The 21,641-nt window shown below is 34.7% G+C and overlaps 1 protein-coding gene across 2 annotated transcripts in view; it reads left to right on the top strand.

Moving 5' to 3' along the window:
- LOC131159568 (bifunctional riboflavin biosynthesis protein RIBA 1, chloroplastic-like) overlaps positions 1-20,527 on the top strand; it is a 55,040-nt gene extending 34,513 nt beyond the window's left edge. For both annotated transcript variants that reach the window (XM_058114586.1, XM_058114587.1), the window contains exons 5-7: positions 6,925-7,054; positions 11,390-11,686; positions 20,050-20,527. In XM_058114586.1, the coding sequence (XP_057970569.1) occupies positions 6,925-7,054; positions 11,390-11,686; positions 20,050-20,319 (697 nt within the window). In that variant the 3' untranslated portion in view covers positions 20,320-20,527. The remainder of the gene's footprint in view (positions 1-6,924; positions 7,055-11,389; positions 11,687-20,049) is intronic.
- The last annotated feature ends 1,114 nt before the right edge of the window (positions 20,528-21,641 follow it).

Here is a 21,641-nt window from a genome sequence, read left to right as displayed (position 1 = left end):
ATAGGCCCCTCCCTTATCATATCTTCTGCAGGTGCTATGCCTAACCTACTCACAAATATGTTCGTTCCTTCCTTTATTAATAAACGTTATACCACTCAATCACCTTAGCATTCTCATTTCAAAAACTTCTACTTTTTGGATTTGTAGTTTCTTTGTTGCCCAACATTCTAATCCATATAGCATAGCTGGTGTTATACCACACAACATACTCGAAGAACTTCTCCATTTTACCAACCTACTTTAACTCTGTGTATTACATCTTCTTCATTTTCTCCTTCGACTTGCATGATAGATCCAAGGTATCAGAATCTACTAGCGCTATTAATTTCTTGATCATCAAGTTTAGTCTTTTCTCCAATATTTATTATGACTAAAATTACATTTTAAAACTTTTAATTCTACTTATTTTAAAACCTTAAATTCTAAAGCTTCTCTCCAAAACTCTAACTTAGATTCTACTCCATCCCTAGTTTCATCAATGAAGTCAATATCATTTGCAAAATGGAACAATATTTTTTATACTCCTTGTAAGTTAATCCATAGCTAATGCAAAACAGATAAGGGCTCAAAGTAGATCTTGATGTACACCTTATGATTGGAAATTCCCTAGACTCTCCAAGTTCTAACACTAGTTATTACGCAATCATACGAATCCTTAATGACACAGGTATATCTGCTGCATTCTTCTTTTTTTTCAAGAACCTATCATAGAACTTCCCTAGGTGTGCTTTCTCTAACTTAATGAAAGCCATATGCAAGACCATCTTATTTTTATAAACTTTTCCATTATTTATAAAATATATATCGCTTCTTTATTCAATCTCCTGGGAATAAAAGCAAATTGATTTTCTAATACCCTTGTTGAACCTTAGTCTTTGTTCAATTACAATTTCCCATAGTTTCATTGTATGACTCGTAAGTTTAATTCCATTGCAGTTGTTATACCTTTGAATATGTCCGTCATTTGTGTGTAGGTGTTTAAGTGTTTTTCCTCCATTTGTTTAGCATTTTCTTAGTTTTTATAATTGTGTTGAATAAATTAGTTGATCACATGGTCTTAAACTTCCACAAAATTGTCGAAATTTCCATCAAAATTTTTTATTTTTATCACCTTGGAAATCGAAATGGCAGTCAATTTCCGTCTTGCATAATTTCCATCAAAATCTGAACAAATCATCCCGAAATTGATCGAAATCTCAAAATTTCAGCAAAACTTGTCGAAATTTTAAATATACAATGAAATTTCCTTGAAATTCAAATAAGAGATTTAGGAGTGAAGTGAAATTTCTCTCTTAATTTATTTTATTTATTTTTATCGAAACAAAATATTATTACAAATGCTTTTGAAATTATATGAAAAAATGAACTTACAACAGCATTTTATTTAATCATTTATGTCTAAATTATCATTATTTGTATAATAAATAATATTTAAATGATTTATGAATTTCATTTGTATTAGTTGAATATGTTTACTATACATTATCTTATAAATATGTTCGATACACATACTATATTACAACTTTTCCACTTCATACACAACGTAGATGTATTTAACTTGTAATATATTAGTCCTAAAACTTACATTATTATGTTTGTTAACCATTTCTAAAGTTTCACAAAGAATTCCATGTTTTACTATTGATTTCCATTATTTTTTCAAATCAAAATCAAAATTGACATCGAAATCGAAATTTCCGTCGAAATTTTTCATACTTTTGGAGTTTCGAAATTTGAGTCGAAATCGAAATTTAAGACCTTGGACTAGGATAAGCCATAAACCTTATTTTTTAGGTATATTTTTTAAGCATGTTGCGAAAGAGACCAGTTTATATTTATGATGGCTTCATGTCTGTTTAATTCTATTATGCTGTTACTTGGTGTTTTCATGAACATTTCAGTGTGAGTAAAATTTTAAATTGCTACATCTCCTATTTGATTGCTGGTTGTATACATCTATTGCATTCTAGTAGAGGGAGGGAAAAAAAAAATGCTCTCCACAGCTGGTTAGGATGCTCTGTTTTACTATTTTCATCCGTATTCTTGGGGCTTAACTTGTTTCTTGAAGTGCTTGGTTTAGTGGTTGTGTTCTCCATAAAGTGACAAACATTAGTCTCTTATAATTTTTGGTGTTTGTGGACTGTTTTCGTGAAACAAGGATTGGGCTGCTGGCTGTTTGATTTGATTGCTGATTTTGTGATTTATTTTGATTTGGAGATGTATTGCATTGATTTTGCTGTCTTGGTGATTTGTTTTGGTGAACACTTTTCCCGCTGGTTTGAGTTTATTTGGTGAGTTGATTATGTCGGCCCAAGAATAGAGTCTAGAGGGGGGATGAATGGACTCTTTTGCATATTTAGGCTTTTCTCTACAAAATATAATTCTTGACAAGATACAAGCAATTATATCACAATAAATAAAATGTAAATCATGCACAAGACGTAAATTAAAGAATATGGGGAAGAGAAACTTAACACCAATGTTTAACGTGGTTCGGCCCCTTGCCTATGTCCATGCCTTGGGACGCACTCAAGGATTCCACAATCCACTATAAACTCCTACACCGGCGTAGAAGCCTTTACAACTAGGAACAAATCCCTTTCACTCACCAAGAGCTGCAAGGTTCACCAAGAATCTTTGCACTTCGGTTCACCAAGAACCTTCAACCACCATTCATCAAGAACCCTTTGCAATCCGGTTCACCAAGAACCTTTTACAACTTGAAAATGGAATACAAAAAAAAATGCTCCTTGAATGAGCTAATAATTAATACAACCAAAACCTCACACAACTCTCTCAAAGTAATGATTCACAACAAAGTTAAGGGGCAAGAGAGAAGTTGAGCACTTGAAATATGAACTAAAATGTGGTGTGCTTGGGAATGATATATGAACTACTAAAATCAATGTTTAAAACAAGTCTTTGGACTTGTATTTATAGGTAAAATGGGCTACTAGCCATTTTATGGCCGTTGGGATGATATATTATATGTTTACTTTGAAAACTAGCTGTTTATAGCCGTTGGGGACTGAATCCCAACGCAAATCGTCGACTGTTTAACCCAATCAGTCGACTGATTACCCCAATTAGTCAACTGATTCACCATATTTAGCTACTACCCCAATTAGTCGACTGATTTCCCTTCAACTGAAAAAGTCTTCAACATGAAAGTTGTGGGATTTTTTTCTTAACTTTCCATAGATACCAAGATCGCCCTTTTTAGAGTTTTCTAACAAAAGTTATGCTCCAAATACTGAAGGGTGTTCAAGAAATTTGAGAGGTGCATAAATGAGGTTTTAAACCCAACCAGGACCAAGCTTTTAAAAGATTATAACACTAATATAATTTAAAACTTGTCCCATATAAAAATACATTTAATTATAGGATATTTTCACAAAAATATTTATTTTGTACTTTGAAAACTCATAAGTATGAAACTTATGATTTGGAGAAATCCTCTATACTCTTTAAATTAGTAGTTTATTTGAAAAACTCATAAGAGTAAAACTGTATGCTTTATAAACTAGTATGCATATGCAATAGCTCAACTTTTGCTCAGTAATCTTACATGAAACAATATTGCAAGAGTTACAATAGTTCCTACCTCAAGCACTCTTTATTACATATGATTTTACACTTGCTTCATTCAGATGTGTTTGAGTTCTTCCGAGTGAGTGTCCACCTTGATCTTTCCTACTCGAATGTCTACTCAGTTGGATCTTTGCTCTTGATCCAGTACCTTCATGTATTTGTCACTTGTACCTATACTTAACATGATCTGCAAAGATAGGATACACTTGGAACTGCAAATAGGTTAATATTATCAAAACACATTAAATATAATTATGTAGCCACTAAGGCTAACAATCTCTCCCTTTTTGATAATGTCTAACCTATTAAGATTTTACTTAATATTCACATTTGAGTTTGTACTTATCATAGCTTGATATGCAAAGATTAGTTTTCGTAGAACCACTAATGAGTTGTTATCATCAAAACATGATAATTAGGATCATGTAGCCACCAAGGCTATCAGATTAGTGTGCTGATGAGTTCATCCCTCTTTTGTAACCAGTCCTATGAATTCGCATATAAAATCCATTTCATATGTCTTCCATTAAATTAAATAGGAGAAATTATGTCTTGCAGGCTGCAGCTCTTGAAATTTTTGCTTACAGCTAGGGTCAAATTGAAGTATGTTGATTGACCAATACTGATGTATGAGAAAAATTCAGAATAACTACAAGAGGAAGCTCAAATTCATATTTTGTTGTGGAATAGAATGGAACCACAGGCTAGTTGCCATGACTTAAAATTGCACAATTAGTTTGAGAACATTTTATGTTTGTGTAAGCAACATCACTTGAAGCTACCAGGCTTCTCTATATTGTTTCAGTAAGCAGCAACATGATAGAAGTTTGGAAGAATTCTATTTTGACATTTGTAGGATATTAATGAGTTCAACATGTTTCTGCATATTTCCTTCAAAATTTCTAAGATGACTAAACAAAGTTATGACTTTTATGCAGTCAGATTTTTGTGGGGTCTGAGGTATGAGTTTGAGCTTGTTTATGTGCATATTCGTAGGAGTTCAGAAGTTCCTTTGTTGATATATGTTTCTCTCCTTCATGTAACTATATTGACTAAAAAAACTAAATTTTAATTCGGGGTTCAGTTGTAGAGAATGCCATGCACGGTCGTCCTGGTGAGTGGAGCCTGGGGGATAATAATTGTGGTGTTAAGGAGATTGCAGAGGCCATTTTGAGATGCGGAGGATGCGCCCTAGCTAGTGGAGGATGTGCTACTGGGCAAGGCCCTGTAGGTGGACACGGGGGAGTTATGGTGGTGGTTGAGGAGTTAGTTGTTGATCATATGTGTACTAACTGTTACTGTAGTGATCCCAATTTTCAAATATTGATGGAATCTGCAGGACTCTAGAGCCACTTTTACTAGTTGTGTAGTAGTAATCTGATGGCAGCACTCCAGCTCCCAAGCATTACTCTATAACAACCAAATGACTGTTCCTACAGATGCGTACTCCCCATTATGTCTGCCGCTGCTATTCTTGCCAAGCTAAGTAATGGTGGTCCTGCATGCCTCATATCCTCTTTTGCCCCAAGGATTTATGTCATCTTTCATTTTTGTTCTAAAATTTTTAATCATTTGTTAGTAAAATATGTCAGTCTTGCAATTGTCTGCAATTTTTTAGTCTTTATGTTGTTCAGGATCTCAAGGTGAAGAAGTTGATTGGTGGAGGGCGTGAATTTTGAGGCCTGTATTACTCAGATACTAGTTTTGTTGTACTGCTTGTCAAGTCTGAACCACATCCATTCCTTTTCCAGTAAGCATCATTGCTTTGCCCATCCATCATTTGAAAAGTTGGAGTTGTTTGTTCCATCATTGAAGTCTGCATAAGTATCATATTTCAACTTACCTCTGGATAAGCATGTACGACCTGAAAGAGGAAATAATCAATGGTTTGGAAGGTTGAATATTTCAACACATGAATAGTCTATATTATTTTGTTGGCAGTTTGTATAGCCATGTTGACTATGTGCCCTCAAAGGAATTTGGCATTTTGGCATTTGTTTTTGCATTGTTCATTAGCATGGAGATTTGTAATACTCTTTTTGGACTTCCTGGTGAAGTGTGGGTTTGTCCAAAGTCAGTAGAGGAGCTCTTGACTATTTCCTTTACTGGTTTTGGGAAAGGTAAGGATGTGTTATGTGGATTTTGGCTGGAAAAGAATGCTAGAATTTTTACTGGAAAGAGATTATCAATGGGGACTTTTTGGGACTGAGTGCAGTATTTGGCTTCTCTATGGGCTTATAGTGGAGGCTGTTTTAAGGGTTACTGTTTTCAGGTGGTCAACCAAGATTAGGTAGCTTTGTTAAGTGGTTGCTAATTTTCTTTTATGCTTTCTTGAGAAAGGACTTCTTGTTCTCCTTTATTGTATCTATTTCTCCTTACTATCTTTAATAAAAATTCTTTTTATGTAAAAAAAAAAAATGCCCTCAAAAACTTTTGCAAATGTCATATTTTCTTGATTTGCATCTCTTTTGCCACATCTTGAGCATCCTCACTTTTTTTTTTGTTGGTCATATAATTTGGCATGATTTGGGATGAGCCAGATTTTAAGTTGTTTGTTTCCCCTCACGTTCTTTGATGACTAGGAAGTTTATTACCTGGAGGAAAAAATGACAAGAAATATTCAGGTATCCACAGAACATTGAAACCTCATTCTTTCATCTGCTCAGCTCTAGTTATACTAGCCATCAGAAGGATTTAACACCTTCCAGCCTTTCCACGAAACAAAGAATTTATCAGTTCAAGATGAACCCACTATGAGATCACAATCAGGAAGATGAGATCTCTAAGACAGTAAGACTATACTGCAGTTAAAACCCATAATCAATTCAAAAGGACAAGTGAATAACATAAGCACATGAGTACATGACATAGTACCAAAGAAGCTATAATCAATTGATGAAAAACATTTCAGAGAAAACGAGATATCTTATTTCACTGACAAGTAGTTCAATTGCATGCATCCTGTGTTTTGTTTCTGCATTTTGTGTTACTTGAATAGATTTTTCCCATTCATGTAAGGCCAAAAAATAAAGAATGCCTCTAGTTGGATAATGGATGTTCATTCATATCACTTGCTTATGCAAAGCTTTTGTGCAAAACCTTTTTTAATTATCACTCCACATGCACTTCAGCTTTGCTATGGTATTGTTCATAGCTTAGAAATCTCCAACTCAAGCAAAATATCACTAAATTACAAAATAAATTAATAAATTTTATTAATACTTAAGTTGTTTTCTACTCATTAGGATAATTTCCATTCAAACTTTTAAAAAAAAATTTCGTGACTTGGATATAGAATTTCTTATGATATCTTTTTTTAATTATAACATGTAGATATCGGAGGAAGAGAGAGAAATTGGTGGCACGGGCTGCTGCTGCACCAATACCAACAATGTGGGGACCTTTCAAAGCCTACTGCTTCAAGTCACAGCTGGATGGCATTGAGCATATTGCCATGGTTAAGGTAGGAAAGTCTCTAGAACTATAACACTCATTTATTTTAATGGTCTTTCCTTCTCTATATTATTATATGCAACATCAATATAGTTAAATTGTGGAATGACAGATGAAGATTCATGTAACTAACTTACCTTGGTTGATAGAAGGTGATAACCGCAATTGCAATCATGGCATCATCCGCTCGTATTATTACCATAAGTCTGCAATATAAAAAGCACTTTTTTGGACGTTCTACACTATGCTAATTTCTACAAGTCACGTTCTTATCGTGGCTATATCCATTCATTTCTTGGAGGTTTCTAGGTCAAAGATTTTTGTAACCTGGAAACACTGACGACTGTGTGCATGTCCCCATTCATAAATACTTAAATTTTTTTTGTACAGTGAACTAGTAATTTGTGGCCAGATCCATACATAAGGGTACTCTTATTTAGAATTTTTATTGAAAATTATCTTTATTGTGTCAACACATTTATATTTTGGTGATCTTATTGAACTTCAACCATGTCAGAAGTAATAAGCTCATGTGCATGTACACTGATATTTGTGTTTATTCCCTTCATAGTTTTCATCAACTCCTTTTGAATAATTCTCCTACTCTGGAATAAGGATAAATAATCATTTAGATTAGTCAGCTAGGGATTGAGCCATGTTAACTTAGTGCTCTTTTAGAAACATGGTTCTGGCCTTAGGGCCCTAGCTACTTGTCAGGTGGTTTTGGTTAGTAGAGTCATAATGCCTCTGGATTATCTTTTGTAACATTTTATAAAGTTTTATCCTGCTTATTGTTTATATTGATTACATTTTATAAAGTTTTATCCTTCTTATTGTTATATTGATTATGTATTGCATTATTTTCCTTTTAATAATTGCAATTATGATACTTATTTTTATATTGTACTAGTAGATTTTATTTTTCTTTAAATCAAAATTTTAGAATGAGGTCTAATGTGCACTTGATGCTAGAAATAAACTTTTAAATATCATCAAATGATTTACCGTGATAGAAATATAATTATCTAGTGTAATTTACATTTTTTTTAAATAAAATGATATTGCTTTTTCATGATTAGGTATTACAAAGATTATAGTTATAACATATAGTATTTACAAATTCTATTTTTCGTAAATTAAAATTTTTGAAGAAAACCTGATGTGCACATCTATTTCTAGAAGAAAAATTTTGAAATGTTAGGAAATGTTTGAATTATTTTATCATATGTTGTCATGTTTTTGCATCAATGATTTTCTTGTAAATTGTTATATCCCTTTACAGTATTTATGGTAAATGAGGATGCAAAAAAATTTATTTATCCATAACATGGAATAGATAAGGCAAAATTATTCCCAAATTTCACCATGGTAATATGTTATTTCCATGTTGGATGGAATCATGGAATAATACAAACATTTTCATCAATGATTTTCTTGTAAATTGTTATATCCCTTTACAGTATTTATTACATTCCTTCTTTATTCTGTTCAATGTATTAAATGTAATCTATATGTAATGTAATACTAAGCCGAAATTATTGACAATTTTGATTCAAGAATTACCAGCACATTGAGATGTATGTATGTATGCCTATATATGTATGGTTTTGCATAATCAAGATGTACATTTGACAACTTGAGAAATTTTAAGACCAGGGTTCAACTTTGTTTGACAATTGTGTTTGCATATGGTAAACGATTATTTAATAAGCATGTGTCATTAGGGTATACATGGAGTATAAGGCCAACTTTTTTTTTTGTGCGAGCACATAATGTCTTATACTCTTATTTGGCACCACAAATGAGAGGCACAGGATTAAAAATGAGAACACAAAACAGCAACGATCTTCAAAGAAGAGTGATCAATAGGATGAGGTCCTTTTAAATAGGTAGCATAGCATAGGAGTAAGTGTACTGCAGAAAGTGAAAGCAGCGGATGTTACAAGCGGAAGCATGAGTAACTAATGTGAATTTTTTTCAACTGTGAACAAACTTACCTATATGGGTAGGGTTTTTTAAGCCCCCAGCTTCCTAGTAAGATTTTTAACATATTTGTTCTTGTTTGTTCAACCTACTAAAGTTGTTAACTTCTGATAATAGTTTTTTACTGGTTACTCATATGTGATAAATAAACCAATGAAAAAAAAAAAGAATTAGGCTCATAATATAACATAATTAATCTTTTAGGCTCATAAAACATATGATAAATCAAATGAGTTCCATTAAAAATCTTAAAAATCTAATAAATGTATAACAAATTTCTCATGAACATATAAACTTATATAGTTATATTATATAACATAAACTATAATATTACAATATTATCATCGTAAAATTTAACATTACCAAATTACTGAAACTAAACAAAGTTTGAAGTCGAACAGTATAGAAAAAAAAAATACTGAATTACTAAGATAAACAGAACAATTTTAAAAAATTAACCAAAAAATTCAATATCAAATTACCAATTGATGTATCTCTTATATACAAAATAAATAATTATGTGTCATTGTTTCATTCATTATAATATTTTTTCTGCCCCTTCTCTTTGTCTTCACATGAGGAAAAATGAGAAAAAAAATAATTGAAAATTTTCATTTTAAAAAAAACAATTATGCATAACAATCTTGTAGTGGATGTCACAGTCCTATAGTCACCACTTCCCAACAGCAGTGGTCTGTAGCAGCCATTCTATGACATCACTATGTGACAAAGGGTTTTCAGTGGCCACTGTTGTTGCAAGTTTTACGTCCACCACTATAGCAGTGTGTAAACAATATTAGAGTCCAAAAAACATCTGTTGTGCTACGATGTTATGCAATGGTTGCCATGACTATTTAAAATCATGAATGGAGGTACCATGTCTGTCCAAACTACTAGGAGCTTAAGTTTTCAGCATCTTAAAATTCAAGGCTTAAGGATTCTTCTAGCATGTCCAACTTGATAATTCCTCTCCCTCCCCCCTCCCACCCACAAAAAAAAATAACAAATAACAAATGAAAAATAAAAAACAGAACAAAAACCAAAACAGAAGGAATAGAAGGAGCAATTTGATGTGTTATGTAACATCAATACTTGCATTACTGATTAGTTGTACAAAATGATATGGAGCTATCAACCATAAGTGTAGTGTATTGTTGATGAATTTTAAATACACCATAGATCCAAAGGGAATTATATGATGTCAAAGTCTTGGAAAGATATGATATAGTGAAATGCAATCCATTGCTTAGGTGATAGCAAGGAAACCTCATTGCACATAGACGCATTGGATATGCAGGTTTAATGGACCATTGTGCTTGTACTCGACTTTTTATCATGGCAGTTTGATTTTCGTTACTTCAATTATCATAATTTGGTGAAATTCTATTGCAATGATTGCTGACTTTTATTTATATTATTCACATATAATCTGTCCTGAGATAACCATATCCAACATCATGCTCATTCCAAACAGATTCTCCATTATGTTTGAGAGAATGAAAAGCTAACATTTGGCTGGAAGGGGCGCATGCTTGTTTGGAGATTTCTATCTGGCGTCATCTTGATTTAAGAATGTTACTGCAGGGGCTCTAGAAAAAGTTGTGGAATTTTCCTGAAGATGCTTATGATTCTAAACTTAATTTCCCGCCCACTCCCATCCCCCCCTTCCATTTGTGCTGTTACAAGTATTTATTTTAGGAGAATCTGGGATGCTGTTATTGTGACACAACCCAGACATTTGTCACAGCTGACAAGTGCTTCAAGGCAATGTTGTGGCACTATTTTTTGAAAAAATATGCATTATTTTCAATTTTTGTCTGATTTCTTATCTCATTTTGGTAAATCTTGCCCAAAATTCCACATCTGGTTATTCATCTGTATATTATTGTTTTTCCTTGCTGCTAAAAGGATTTTGCTAACGAGTACCCATAGGGGCACTATTTAAGGAGCTATTTTTGGAAATATTATTGCATTAAATGCAGTGCCTTGACCTCTTGATTATTTGAATGTGTTGATTTTTCCCTTGGTGCACTCATTAGCGTGGAACTATGGAAGATTCTTACTTCTACTATCTTTTAGATGCGCTCTCATTTGCTGTTTTCTATCTGTTGTTGAATGTGTGCTGCAACTGTTCAACATTCCTTTTCTACTTATTGCTGTGGTAAACCTCAATGTAAATGATAGATTCTTTTTTGTTTTTACTTTTTGGATAAAATATTATTCAATTAGACAATGAGATTTTCTGACAAACAAATGTAACAAAATTCAGCGCTTTGATCTGCATTCCCATTATTTTCCGAAAGAGAGGGGTCATCCTCTCTGTCCTACATGCGTAATTATAGTAGGCTTTTGATTTAAACAGGGTGAGATTGATGACGGGCGAGATATCCTTGTAAGGGTGCATTCTGAATGCCTTACTGGTGACATATTTGGGTCAGCAAGATGTGACTGTGGAAATCAGCTGGCACTTGCAATGCAGCAAATTGAGGCAGCTGGCAGGGGTGTGTTGGTGTATCTGCGTGGACACGAGGGAAGGGGAATTGGTTTGGGCCACAAGCTTCGTGCTTATAATTTGCAGGATGATGGACGGGACACTGTTGAAGCTAATGAGGAGCTGGGATTGCCTGTTGATTCTCGAGAATATGGCATCGGTGCACAGGTTTTTTTTTTTCTTAAAATTCCATTAGATTTCTTAACGTTACATTAATACTGTTTCCATGACTCATGAGGGACTGACGTGGGATCACCCATTGATCCGGAGGAGTCTCTTGAACTCCTGTCCTTGGGCAAACTGAAACAGAGCCTTCCCCAATAATGTTTGAATGGTTTTCTCTTCATCTGCTTGAGGTTGTGTGTATTTCAGGTTAGGAGTTAAGAGTTTGAGTGATTTTGATCTACAATATACATCCATTTGATTCATAGTGAAAATTGTGTCCACCCTTGCCTGTGGACGTAGGTTTCAAAGCTAGGCCCCTTAAATCTTCTTGTTGCTTTTGATTTGAGTTTTATTCATAACAGTGACAATATTGGACAACTTGAATCCATATTTCACCTAAAAATTGTGGTCATTGTGGGTAATCCCACAAGAAAATAAGCCATTTCCCAATCCCTGCCATTTCCATACCAAAATAAGTAGCAATATTTTTTTTTCTAAAATTGTAAGCGCTCATTTGGGGGAATCTAGAACAGGAATGGGTGGAATTTAGAATCTTAGTCTAATTACTTGTATTCCTTGGGAATGGAATGGTTCACTCCTGTTCATGCTTTTAGATCAATTATGCAGGAAGCGGAATTATTAGGATGCATAAGCTTTTTTTGTTGTAATAAAAGAGCAAAATTGTTATTTTGATTAAAAATCTAGTCTTCTCGCCCAGATTGCCATTCCTAAGTGCCCCAAGGCATTCCCAATCAAGATATCTCGATTGGGATTCCCACTATAGTAATGACCCTTGTTAAGATTTGATTAAAATGAATGACCTAACTTGAAGATAGGTCTCTCCCTATATTTATAATACAAATTAAATACATTCTAATGACAATAATACCCTTACTAACTCTCACTAATTAACATACTAACACACTCAATAATAATAATAATAATACTAAAAGACATATATAACCTCTAACACTCCCCCCTCAAGCTGGAGCATAAATGTCATAAGCTCCTAGCTTGTTATGAATGAATTTAACATGAGCAACTCCCAACACTTTGGTAAACAAATAAGCAAGTTGCATGTTCGACTTCACATAAATGGTTGTAATGGGCTTCTACACAAGTTTCTCCCGAACAAAGTGGCAATCAACTTCAATGTGCTTCGTTCGCTCATGAAAGACCAGGTTGGAGGCAATATGAAGAGCAACTTGTTTATCACACATCAACTTCATAGGCTGAAAATGCAAAAAGCCCAATTCTTCCAACATGTTCTTCAACCAAACAAGTTCACAAGTAGTGTGATCCATAGATCTATATTCTGATTCAGCACTTGACCTTGCCACCACAATTTGTTTTCTTACTTTTCCAAGAAACCAATTTACCACCAACCAAGATACAGTACCCAGTGGTGGATCTCCGATCAGAAGGTGATCCAACTCAATCTGCATTGTATATCCATGGATGTAAGTGTGACCCTGATCAAGATATAAAAGACCTCTCCAAAGTGCACCTTTGAGATGTCTCAAAATGCGAATTACTACATCCCAGTGACTTGTTCTTGAAGAATCTAGAAATTGACTCACAACACTTGTTGCAAAATATATATTCGGCCGAGTAATTGTGAGATAATTCAACTTTCCAACAAGTCTCCGGTATTGTCCAGATTAGGTAACAAATCACCCATATACGGAATTAACTTGTCGCTAGGATTCATGGGTGTATCAACCGGTTTAAATCTCAACAAGCCAGTTTCGTCCAACAGATCAAGAACTCCTCTGTGACACAACAGTTCAGATGCGAGATCTAGATACTTTTATACCAAAGAAGTATTTCAATGGTCCCAAGTATTTAGTCTGAAACTTTGCCTATAGAAAAAGTTTGAGACTTAGAATACATTTATCATCGTCACCTATAATAACAATATCATCCGCATAAACAATAAGAAGGATCCTACCCGTAAAGTATGATGATAAAACACTAAATGATCCACAGCACACCGTCAAAGACCAAACTCAAGTACTGCAACCCTAAAACGACCAAACCATGATTTGGGAGACTATTTTAAAACATATAAAGCCTTCTTGAGCTGACACATTAAGCCTGACTCCCTCTAAGCAACAAACCCAAGTAGTTGCTACTTGCTCCATATAAACCTCCTCCTAAAGGTCACCATGCAAGAAGGCATTTTTCACATCTAGCTTATGCAAAGGTCTGTGAAAAGTAGTAGCAAAAGAGATTAACAAACGTACTAATGTAAGTTTGGCAACCAGAGAAAAAGTATCAGAATAATTCAGACTATACACTTGAGTGTATCTCTTAGCAGCAAGATGGACCTTTAGACAAGCTACAAAACCATTAGGGTTGACTTTCACAGTGTAAACCCAATGACAACCAATGACAGACTTGTCAGGAGGAAGAGGTACCAAGTCCGAAGTACCATTGTCATGTTAAGCGTTCATCTCTTTAACCATAGTATCCCTCCACCCATAATGGGCTAAAGCTTCCGAAACATATTTAGGAAGGGTAGTAGATGATAAAGCAATAACAAAACAATAATAGGAGGATGATAAGGAGTCATAAGAAATATAGTTGGAAATGGGGTACATGGGCATTTACCTTTTCGAACAGCAATAGGAGGATCAACATCATGGAAAAGTATGATTATCAGATGATGAAACCAAAGGAGTGGTAGTAGAAGCTAAAGGGGACTCTCCTCCTTGGAGCCGCCGTCATGAATACACCTGCAAATTAGGATGATTAAGACAATGAGAAGGACTCAAACTACATGAAGACTCAGATGGTTGGTTGGGCAAGGAAAACAACGTAGAATTTGGAAGATTAGGCAAAGGAAGAGACTCATTGAGCTTAGAAGCACTAAATGACTAGGTGTAGTAAGGGTTAGACTCAAAGAAGGTAAGATTGACAAAAAATAAGAAGTGATACAACAGAGGACTATAACAACGATATCCCAAAAAAACACATTTTATAGCATAAGGATCCAATTTATCCACCCCAAGAGTTAGTTGGTGAACAAAGGACACACACCCAAATATACGAGGAGGAAGAGAAAATAAAGGTGAATTAGGAGGGAGAATAGAGTAGGGAATTTTAACACTAAGAACAAAGGGTGGGATTTTGTTGATCAAATAACAAGCAGTAAGTACAACATCACACCAAAACACTTTCGCTACATGCATTTGATAAAGTAAAGTGCGAGTGATTTCAAAATGTCTATTTTTCCACTCTGCAACTCCATTTTTTTTAGGAGTGTGGGCACAGGATGATTAATGAACAATAACAAACTGAGTCATATAAGTAGAGAATTGTGCACTAAAAAACTCTTTAGCGTTATCACTTCGAAGTATTTGAACTAGCAAACCAAATTGAGTATTTATTTCAGATCAAAAGGCACAAAATACATGAAATAACTCAGAACAATCTTTTATTAAATATAACCAAGTCATTCTTGAATAATCGTCCACAAAGGTTACAAAGTATCAGAACCCAACTTGGACACAACCCTACTAGGACCCCAGACATCTGAATGAACTAACATAAAAGGGCTTGCAGCCTTTTTATTGACCCAGGAAGTGAAAGAAACACGAGAGTGCTTTCCTAACTAATAAGACTCACAATCGAGACTAGACATAGAACTCAAATTGGGAACAAAATATTTTAACTTTTCCAATGAAGGATGACCGAGGCAACAATGAATTTGGAAAGGTGTGGTAGCAGTAATGCAAGTGGTAGAAGGAGATAACGACTCAAAGTGATAGAGTCCACTAACTTCACACCCTCCGCCAATCGTCTTCCTCGTCTTCAAATCCTAAATAACCACAAAATCAGGGAAGAATGTCATTGAACAATTCATGGATTTAGTAATTTTGCCGACGGACATAAGATTGAAAGGAAATTTAGGAATATATAAAACCGAAGGAAGAGAAATAGAAGAAGTGGAATTTATAGTCCCAATTCCCTGGATTGCAGTGGTGGATCCATCAGCAAGAATGACGCAAAATAAATTTTCAGGATATTGAAGATTGGAGAAAAATCTAGGTATACATATGATATGATTAGTGGCAGCGAAGTCTATGAAGCAACAAGGACTAGGACGAGAAGTACTAGGTGCCAAGCATACTGTGTGATTACCTAGTTGGACAAGAGATGCAATGGGAAGAGAAGCTTGTTGTGATGCTTGATACTGCTGGAACTTGGAATACTCTTTCTTTGACATAGAGACAGTATGTTGCCCCCCACTCGACCCCAAAGGTGAGGGGTTGGTGGTGGCTGCATTGGCTGCCCCCAACAATGTGAATTCAGTGGTGGCTGCATTGGCAACACGTGAAGGTTTGCCATGAAGATCCCAACACTACTCAATAGTATGATTATTCCGTCCACAATGAGTTCACTTGCAAGGAGTACCTCTGTCTCATCCGTTCCCACCTCTATGACTACTCGAACCACCACGATAACTTTTGTGGTTGTTTGGTAGAAAACTAGAATCACTCTGTGTAGCAAAGGTTGTCCTTTCAGAGCCAGATACAAAAGCAAAAGCATGGTTGTCAAAATCACTCTGACGATCCAACTCCCATGGAAAATCGCATTTCAATAGAATCGTACTTGAATCGATGGAATCGTGGAATCGAATTCGTGAGTAGAATCGTAATGATTCTACAATTCTGCCTAGAATGGGTCTTTTCCCTCTTTGGGCTTGAATTGTAAGGCCTATAATGTGTTTTTACTGTAAAAGAAGGCCCAAAGATTTTAAGCCCAAAATATTGAAATCTAGTGCAAAATAGCTCCCAGCAGCTCTATTTGACAGCTTCAGTGTTCGATTCTTCGATCAGCAGCAAGACAGCAACCAGCAACCCCTTCGAGCACTTTCGTCTCCCTCTGACTCTCTCTACTCTAGTCGACTACTCCTGAAAGGCTGTAACAGTCTTGCTCGTGTTCGATGTGCAGTTCAGCACTCGCCAGCACCTATGTTCAACAGCTGAGATGTTCGATACTTCAATCGACAGCAAGGCAGTAACCAATGAACCCTTCAAATACTATTGTATCTCTCTAACTCAACTCTAGTCGACTAATCCTGTAAGGCTTCGATGTGCAGTTCAGCACTCGACAGTCGACTCTTCTGTCAGCACTAAGTTCTGATTGTTCTTTGGTGGTTAACTCCTTTCTTCAGTCCTCTTCTCTCTATCGAACACCTCATCAGCCAGTAGAGTCAGCACTCTTATCTCTATCGACTCCTTTCTTCCTCTTCTTTTTGCAGCTGTGCTTATTAAGCTTATAGTCTTAAGAATTGTCATAAATTCCATATACATTTATTTTAAATATTTTTTAATTAAGCTTATTAATTGACTTATTAATTAAGCTTATAGTCTTAAGAATTGTCATAAAATTCTATATACATTTATTTTAAATTTTTTTTACACTAGAAGTAGAATCTTATGATTCTAGATCCAATTCTATGATCCGATACTGCTGACCCCTCCAATGATTCTACGTAGAATCCCGATTCTGACAACCTTGAGCAGGAGAATGTGTGCTAAAAGAAGCATGGAGGATAAAAGAATAAACATCAACAAATAATGGCAGCTTGGCACTACTGAGTATTTGGGACCTAACTGTCTCAAACTCAAGTCTCAAGCCTCATGGTTTTAAATAAAGGCCTCGGCCGTTACATAATGCTGTTACGTAACAGTTTTTTGGGTTACTGATACCGTTACACACCGCGAAATCAGTGGGAAGAAAAATCACTGCCGTAGTATCCGTTACGGACCGCGACCGTTACGTAAAGGCTGCTATGACCATTACGTAAACGCTACAGGACTGTTACACTAAAAAATTATTTTATTTTTTACTTTTTCTTCTCACTTTTTCCCTATATGAATATCTTTCATATATCATTCTCAATATACCAAGTGACAAAAAGGGGAAAAGTTATAATGAGTATGAAAATGATACAAAATTTACTATTTCTTTAAATACTCACAATAGATGCATTAATTAACAATTTGAAAATACTAACTTGTTAGGAAAATATTTTATTTTGATAATATTAGTAATGTGATATTTATATTCTATATTTTTCAACTTCAGCCTGCTTTATTTTCTAGCTATTTTATATTTGTATTATTTGTATGCCTTATGTGTCTAATAGATTAAAGGAGCGTATAATTTATTTTTTTTATTAAGTAATTTAGCACACATAAGAATTTATCACAGATAAAAACAATGAGAAGTATAAATACACACACACAGTAATTTTTCTATCAATGGTGGTTTAAAACAAATGTATAGTTGTTGCCCTTACCAAATAACTTAGTTACTCGAACTAAAGGACCCAAAATACACTAAAACTCTTTCTAAGAAGGGCTAAAAGCTTAAAACATTCAAGTACGCTAATATGCACAAGGTTGTGCATGTTTCAAAAAAATTCACGGCCATTACACCTGCTTCCCGTCATGTAACATCTGCTACTCCCGCTTCCCATTACACCCATTACCGTTATGTTATGCTACCCGCTACCGCAATTTAAAACCATGTCAAGCCTACTAGAACACAAAGAACTGTCGTATGCTTCCTTTGCTTCTACATCTCACGAACATTGGCAATTATAGGTTGCATGATGTTAAGCTCCTCATGAATACGCTTCATCTCTCCAAAATAATCTGCAATGCTCCTATCTCTTCATTGTAATTGAAAGTACTCTTGGGATAAATCATACATATGTGTAATGTTACTGGAGTATAGAAGTTTGACATAATCTCAAATCTCCTTGCTCGTATCTGGAAGCATACACATCCATGCAATTTGTGGCTCCATCGATTTCTATAAAAGGGAAACAATCAAGGCATCTTCCTGAATCCATGAGTCTTGTCTTTTCTCATCAGAAGAATTAGATTGGAGTAAGTGGCCAGATTTCCCTAATCCTCCTAAAAAAATCCGAAACTTTAGATCATTGAACATAGTTCTTTCCATCCAACTTTTGAGTCATCAACTTTCAAGTCATTATTTGCAGTAGCAATCTAAGAAACAAATTTTTGGGATTCATAGATTCCATCCCAACGCTCAAAAATCAGCAATCACACCAAAAACAAGAAGAACAATCAAAACTAATCGGGCGATCACAAATTATGTGAAGCACCGATACAACAACGGACAAGGTGAACAACTCGCCGACGGATGTCTGCCACAATACTCACAAATAAGCAACCACATCAAAAACAAGAAAAACAAGCTATAATCGGAACAATCACAAACCATGTGAAGCACAGACGTAGCCACAAATGAGGTGAACAATTCACCGACGGATATAACACTGCCTCACAACTGAACATACCAACGCTGCTACGGTTCCAAAAAACTCACAAGGAAGCCTTCACAAACCCTGAACAGAAATTAGCGGAATACTGCAAGTACATGGTCGAAAAAGGTTGAATTTTTTAGCAAAAAAACTGGCCTAACAGCTTGATAATATAGTCTAAAGAAGGAATCAGAGCATGGAAGAAGAAAAAAAAAAAAAGTTGTCAAAACACACTCACGTGCCAGCGCATGGGGTCAGCCCAGCCGGCATTTGGCTGGCACATGGGGACGTGTGGAGTGCCCTCTGGCAATGGGATTTTGTGGGGTGGGTTGTCAAGGGGGTTTGATTATGGGTGTATGGTTGGTTTTGTGATCTAGTATGGGATGAAGGTGGATCTGGGAAAACAGCCGCGGTAATGGTGTTTTTCAGCGATGGTTTAGGGAAATAGGGTTTAGATAGGATCATGCTCCAATACCATGTTACATTACCACTTTACCTAAAAGTTTAAGTTGTTAGGTTATAGGCCAACAATGTATATCAAGCTTTAACACTCCCCCGCACACGTAGCCCAAGAGCACTTGGAGAGACACACAAGATAGATAACACCCATTGCAAGGAATATAATAATTTTTTAAACACCACACAATAAATACAGGCAACAAGAGTAGAACCTAGGACCTCCTGGTAACCTGCTCTGATACCATGTTAAAATTTGATTAAAATGAATGACCTGACTTGAAGATAGGTCTCTTCCTCTATTTATAATGCAAAATAAATACATTCTAATGACAATAATACCTTTACTAACTCTGACTAATTAACATACTAACAAACTCAAGAATAATAATACTAAAACACATATATAACCTCTAACAACCCCAAAATATCATTCCATTCCTATTGTCCCAAGCATGCCATTCATTTCTATTCCTCCCTCATTCGCATTCCCATGGACTTAGTCCTCCTCATCCTTGTCAATCTTCTCCTCTTCATGCACTTTTTTCTCCCTTTTTTTTTTTTTGTTCCTGGATGATTGAATGTATCATCCACTTTATTGCAGATACTACGGGATTTAGGTGTCCGCACAATGAAGCTGATGACCAACAACCCTGCAAAATACATCGGGCTTAAAGGTTATGGTTTGTCAATTGCAGGCAGAGTCCCATTGTTAAGTCCTATAACCAAGGAGAATAGGAGATATCTGGAGACCAAACGTTCGAAAATGGGGCATATCTATGGTTTAGGTTTCAATGACCGAGTAAATGGTGCCATCAGTGAAAATGGAAAATCAAACTTTGACAGACTCCATGATGGTTCGTCTGAGGTATGAATAAATGTTTTCAAACGCTGTTAATTCTAGTGTGTGGGTTGATGTTATGATACTCATTTTGACTTGTCTTGGAATTTGTGATATTGGATTTTTTTGTTTTTTTTTTGTTTCAATTCTCTGGGTATTTTTTACGCGAGAAAAATAGATGCTGTGCTGAATTTTTGTGGACTGAATAATTAATGTTATTTTCTGATCATTTAAGTGCAAATAACTACTGTTTTTATTTTTTAAAAAAATGTGCATGTTGATCGAATGAGCTTTAGGTTAAATTCACTTCGTGCACGAAACAAAATGTGAACAAAATGTGATTGGAAAAGGAGTAGTTATCAAGGTTTATGTTATTTCAAAATGGTATGGAATGGATTATGAATTATGTTTCTAAATTTTACCTTTAAAATAGTTATTGCATTTTTTTTTTCTTTTGTCCTGCAAGTGAAACGTAAAATTAATTATAAAAAATTGATTTTGTATTAAACGATATACCCAAAATCAATTGCAATCTAGGATGGAACTGCTGCACTTAATTGGAATTTTTTGCTAAGACAAAAATATATTTGGCTATTATTTTTAGTGTATGTGATGTGCTAGATCAGTTCTAATATATAGGGTAAAAAGTTTTATAGTCTTTAAAAATTAATTTGACGAGAAGCAAGTTGCTAGTTGGATTGGTAGCAAATTGTATCTCTTGGACTAATCTTGATTGCTTGGTTTATTATTGATTATGAATTTTTAAATTTCCAATAAGTAACCTTCAAATAAATCTAAATTTTGCATTTTTTATTTTTAAAATTTTTTAAATTTCAAACATGAAATGTTTGAACGGTTCATTTGAAGTGGGGATCATTATTAAAAAAAAAATCAAATGCTGTGTTTGGAAATATAAATTTTGGACTTTGAATTTAGATTTGGACGGATTTAGACAAATTTTAATACAATTCTATGTCACATTCTATCCACATCCAATACAAATCTAATTCCAAGACCTCTATGTTTAATAAAATGATGACTACCTCTACATTTTTTTTACAAGTGAGTTGGGTGTATAAATCGAAATTCTTTTACACTGCCTTCGGGAGTATAAATTCGGATCTTATATTTGAACTTGTTTGGATTTGAACAAAGCATAAAATAAAAATTGTATTGAGTTTCGGTTAAATTCACGCAAGTTTAAATTTAAGTCTTGAAATTCATACCGTCAAACACTATGTTAGGATAGGCATTTTAAAAAATGACTGGCTGGTGATAACTAGCCTTGATTTAGTTAAGAGAAATATTTACAAGAAATGAAATTGCTCTTTCAATTTTTCCAGTTGATTTCATGT

Source organism: Malania oleifera, chromosome 7 (genome assembly GCF_029873635.1).
Source record: "Malania oleifera isolate guangnan ecotype guangnan chromosome 7, ASM2987363v1, whole genome shotgun sequence".
Classification (NCBI taxonomy): Eukaryota; Viridiplantae; Streptophyta; class Magnoliopsida; order Santalales; family Ximeniaceae; genus Malania; species Malania oleifera.
The sequence above is the reverse complement of the archived record's forward strand: the minus strand, read 5'-3'. Positions and strand labels throughout refer to the sequence as shown.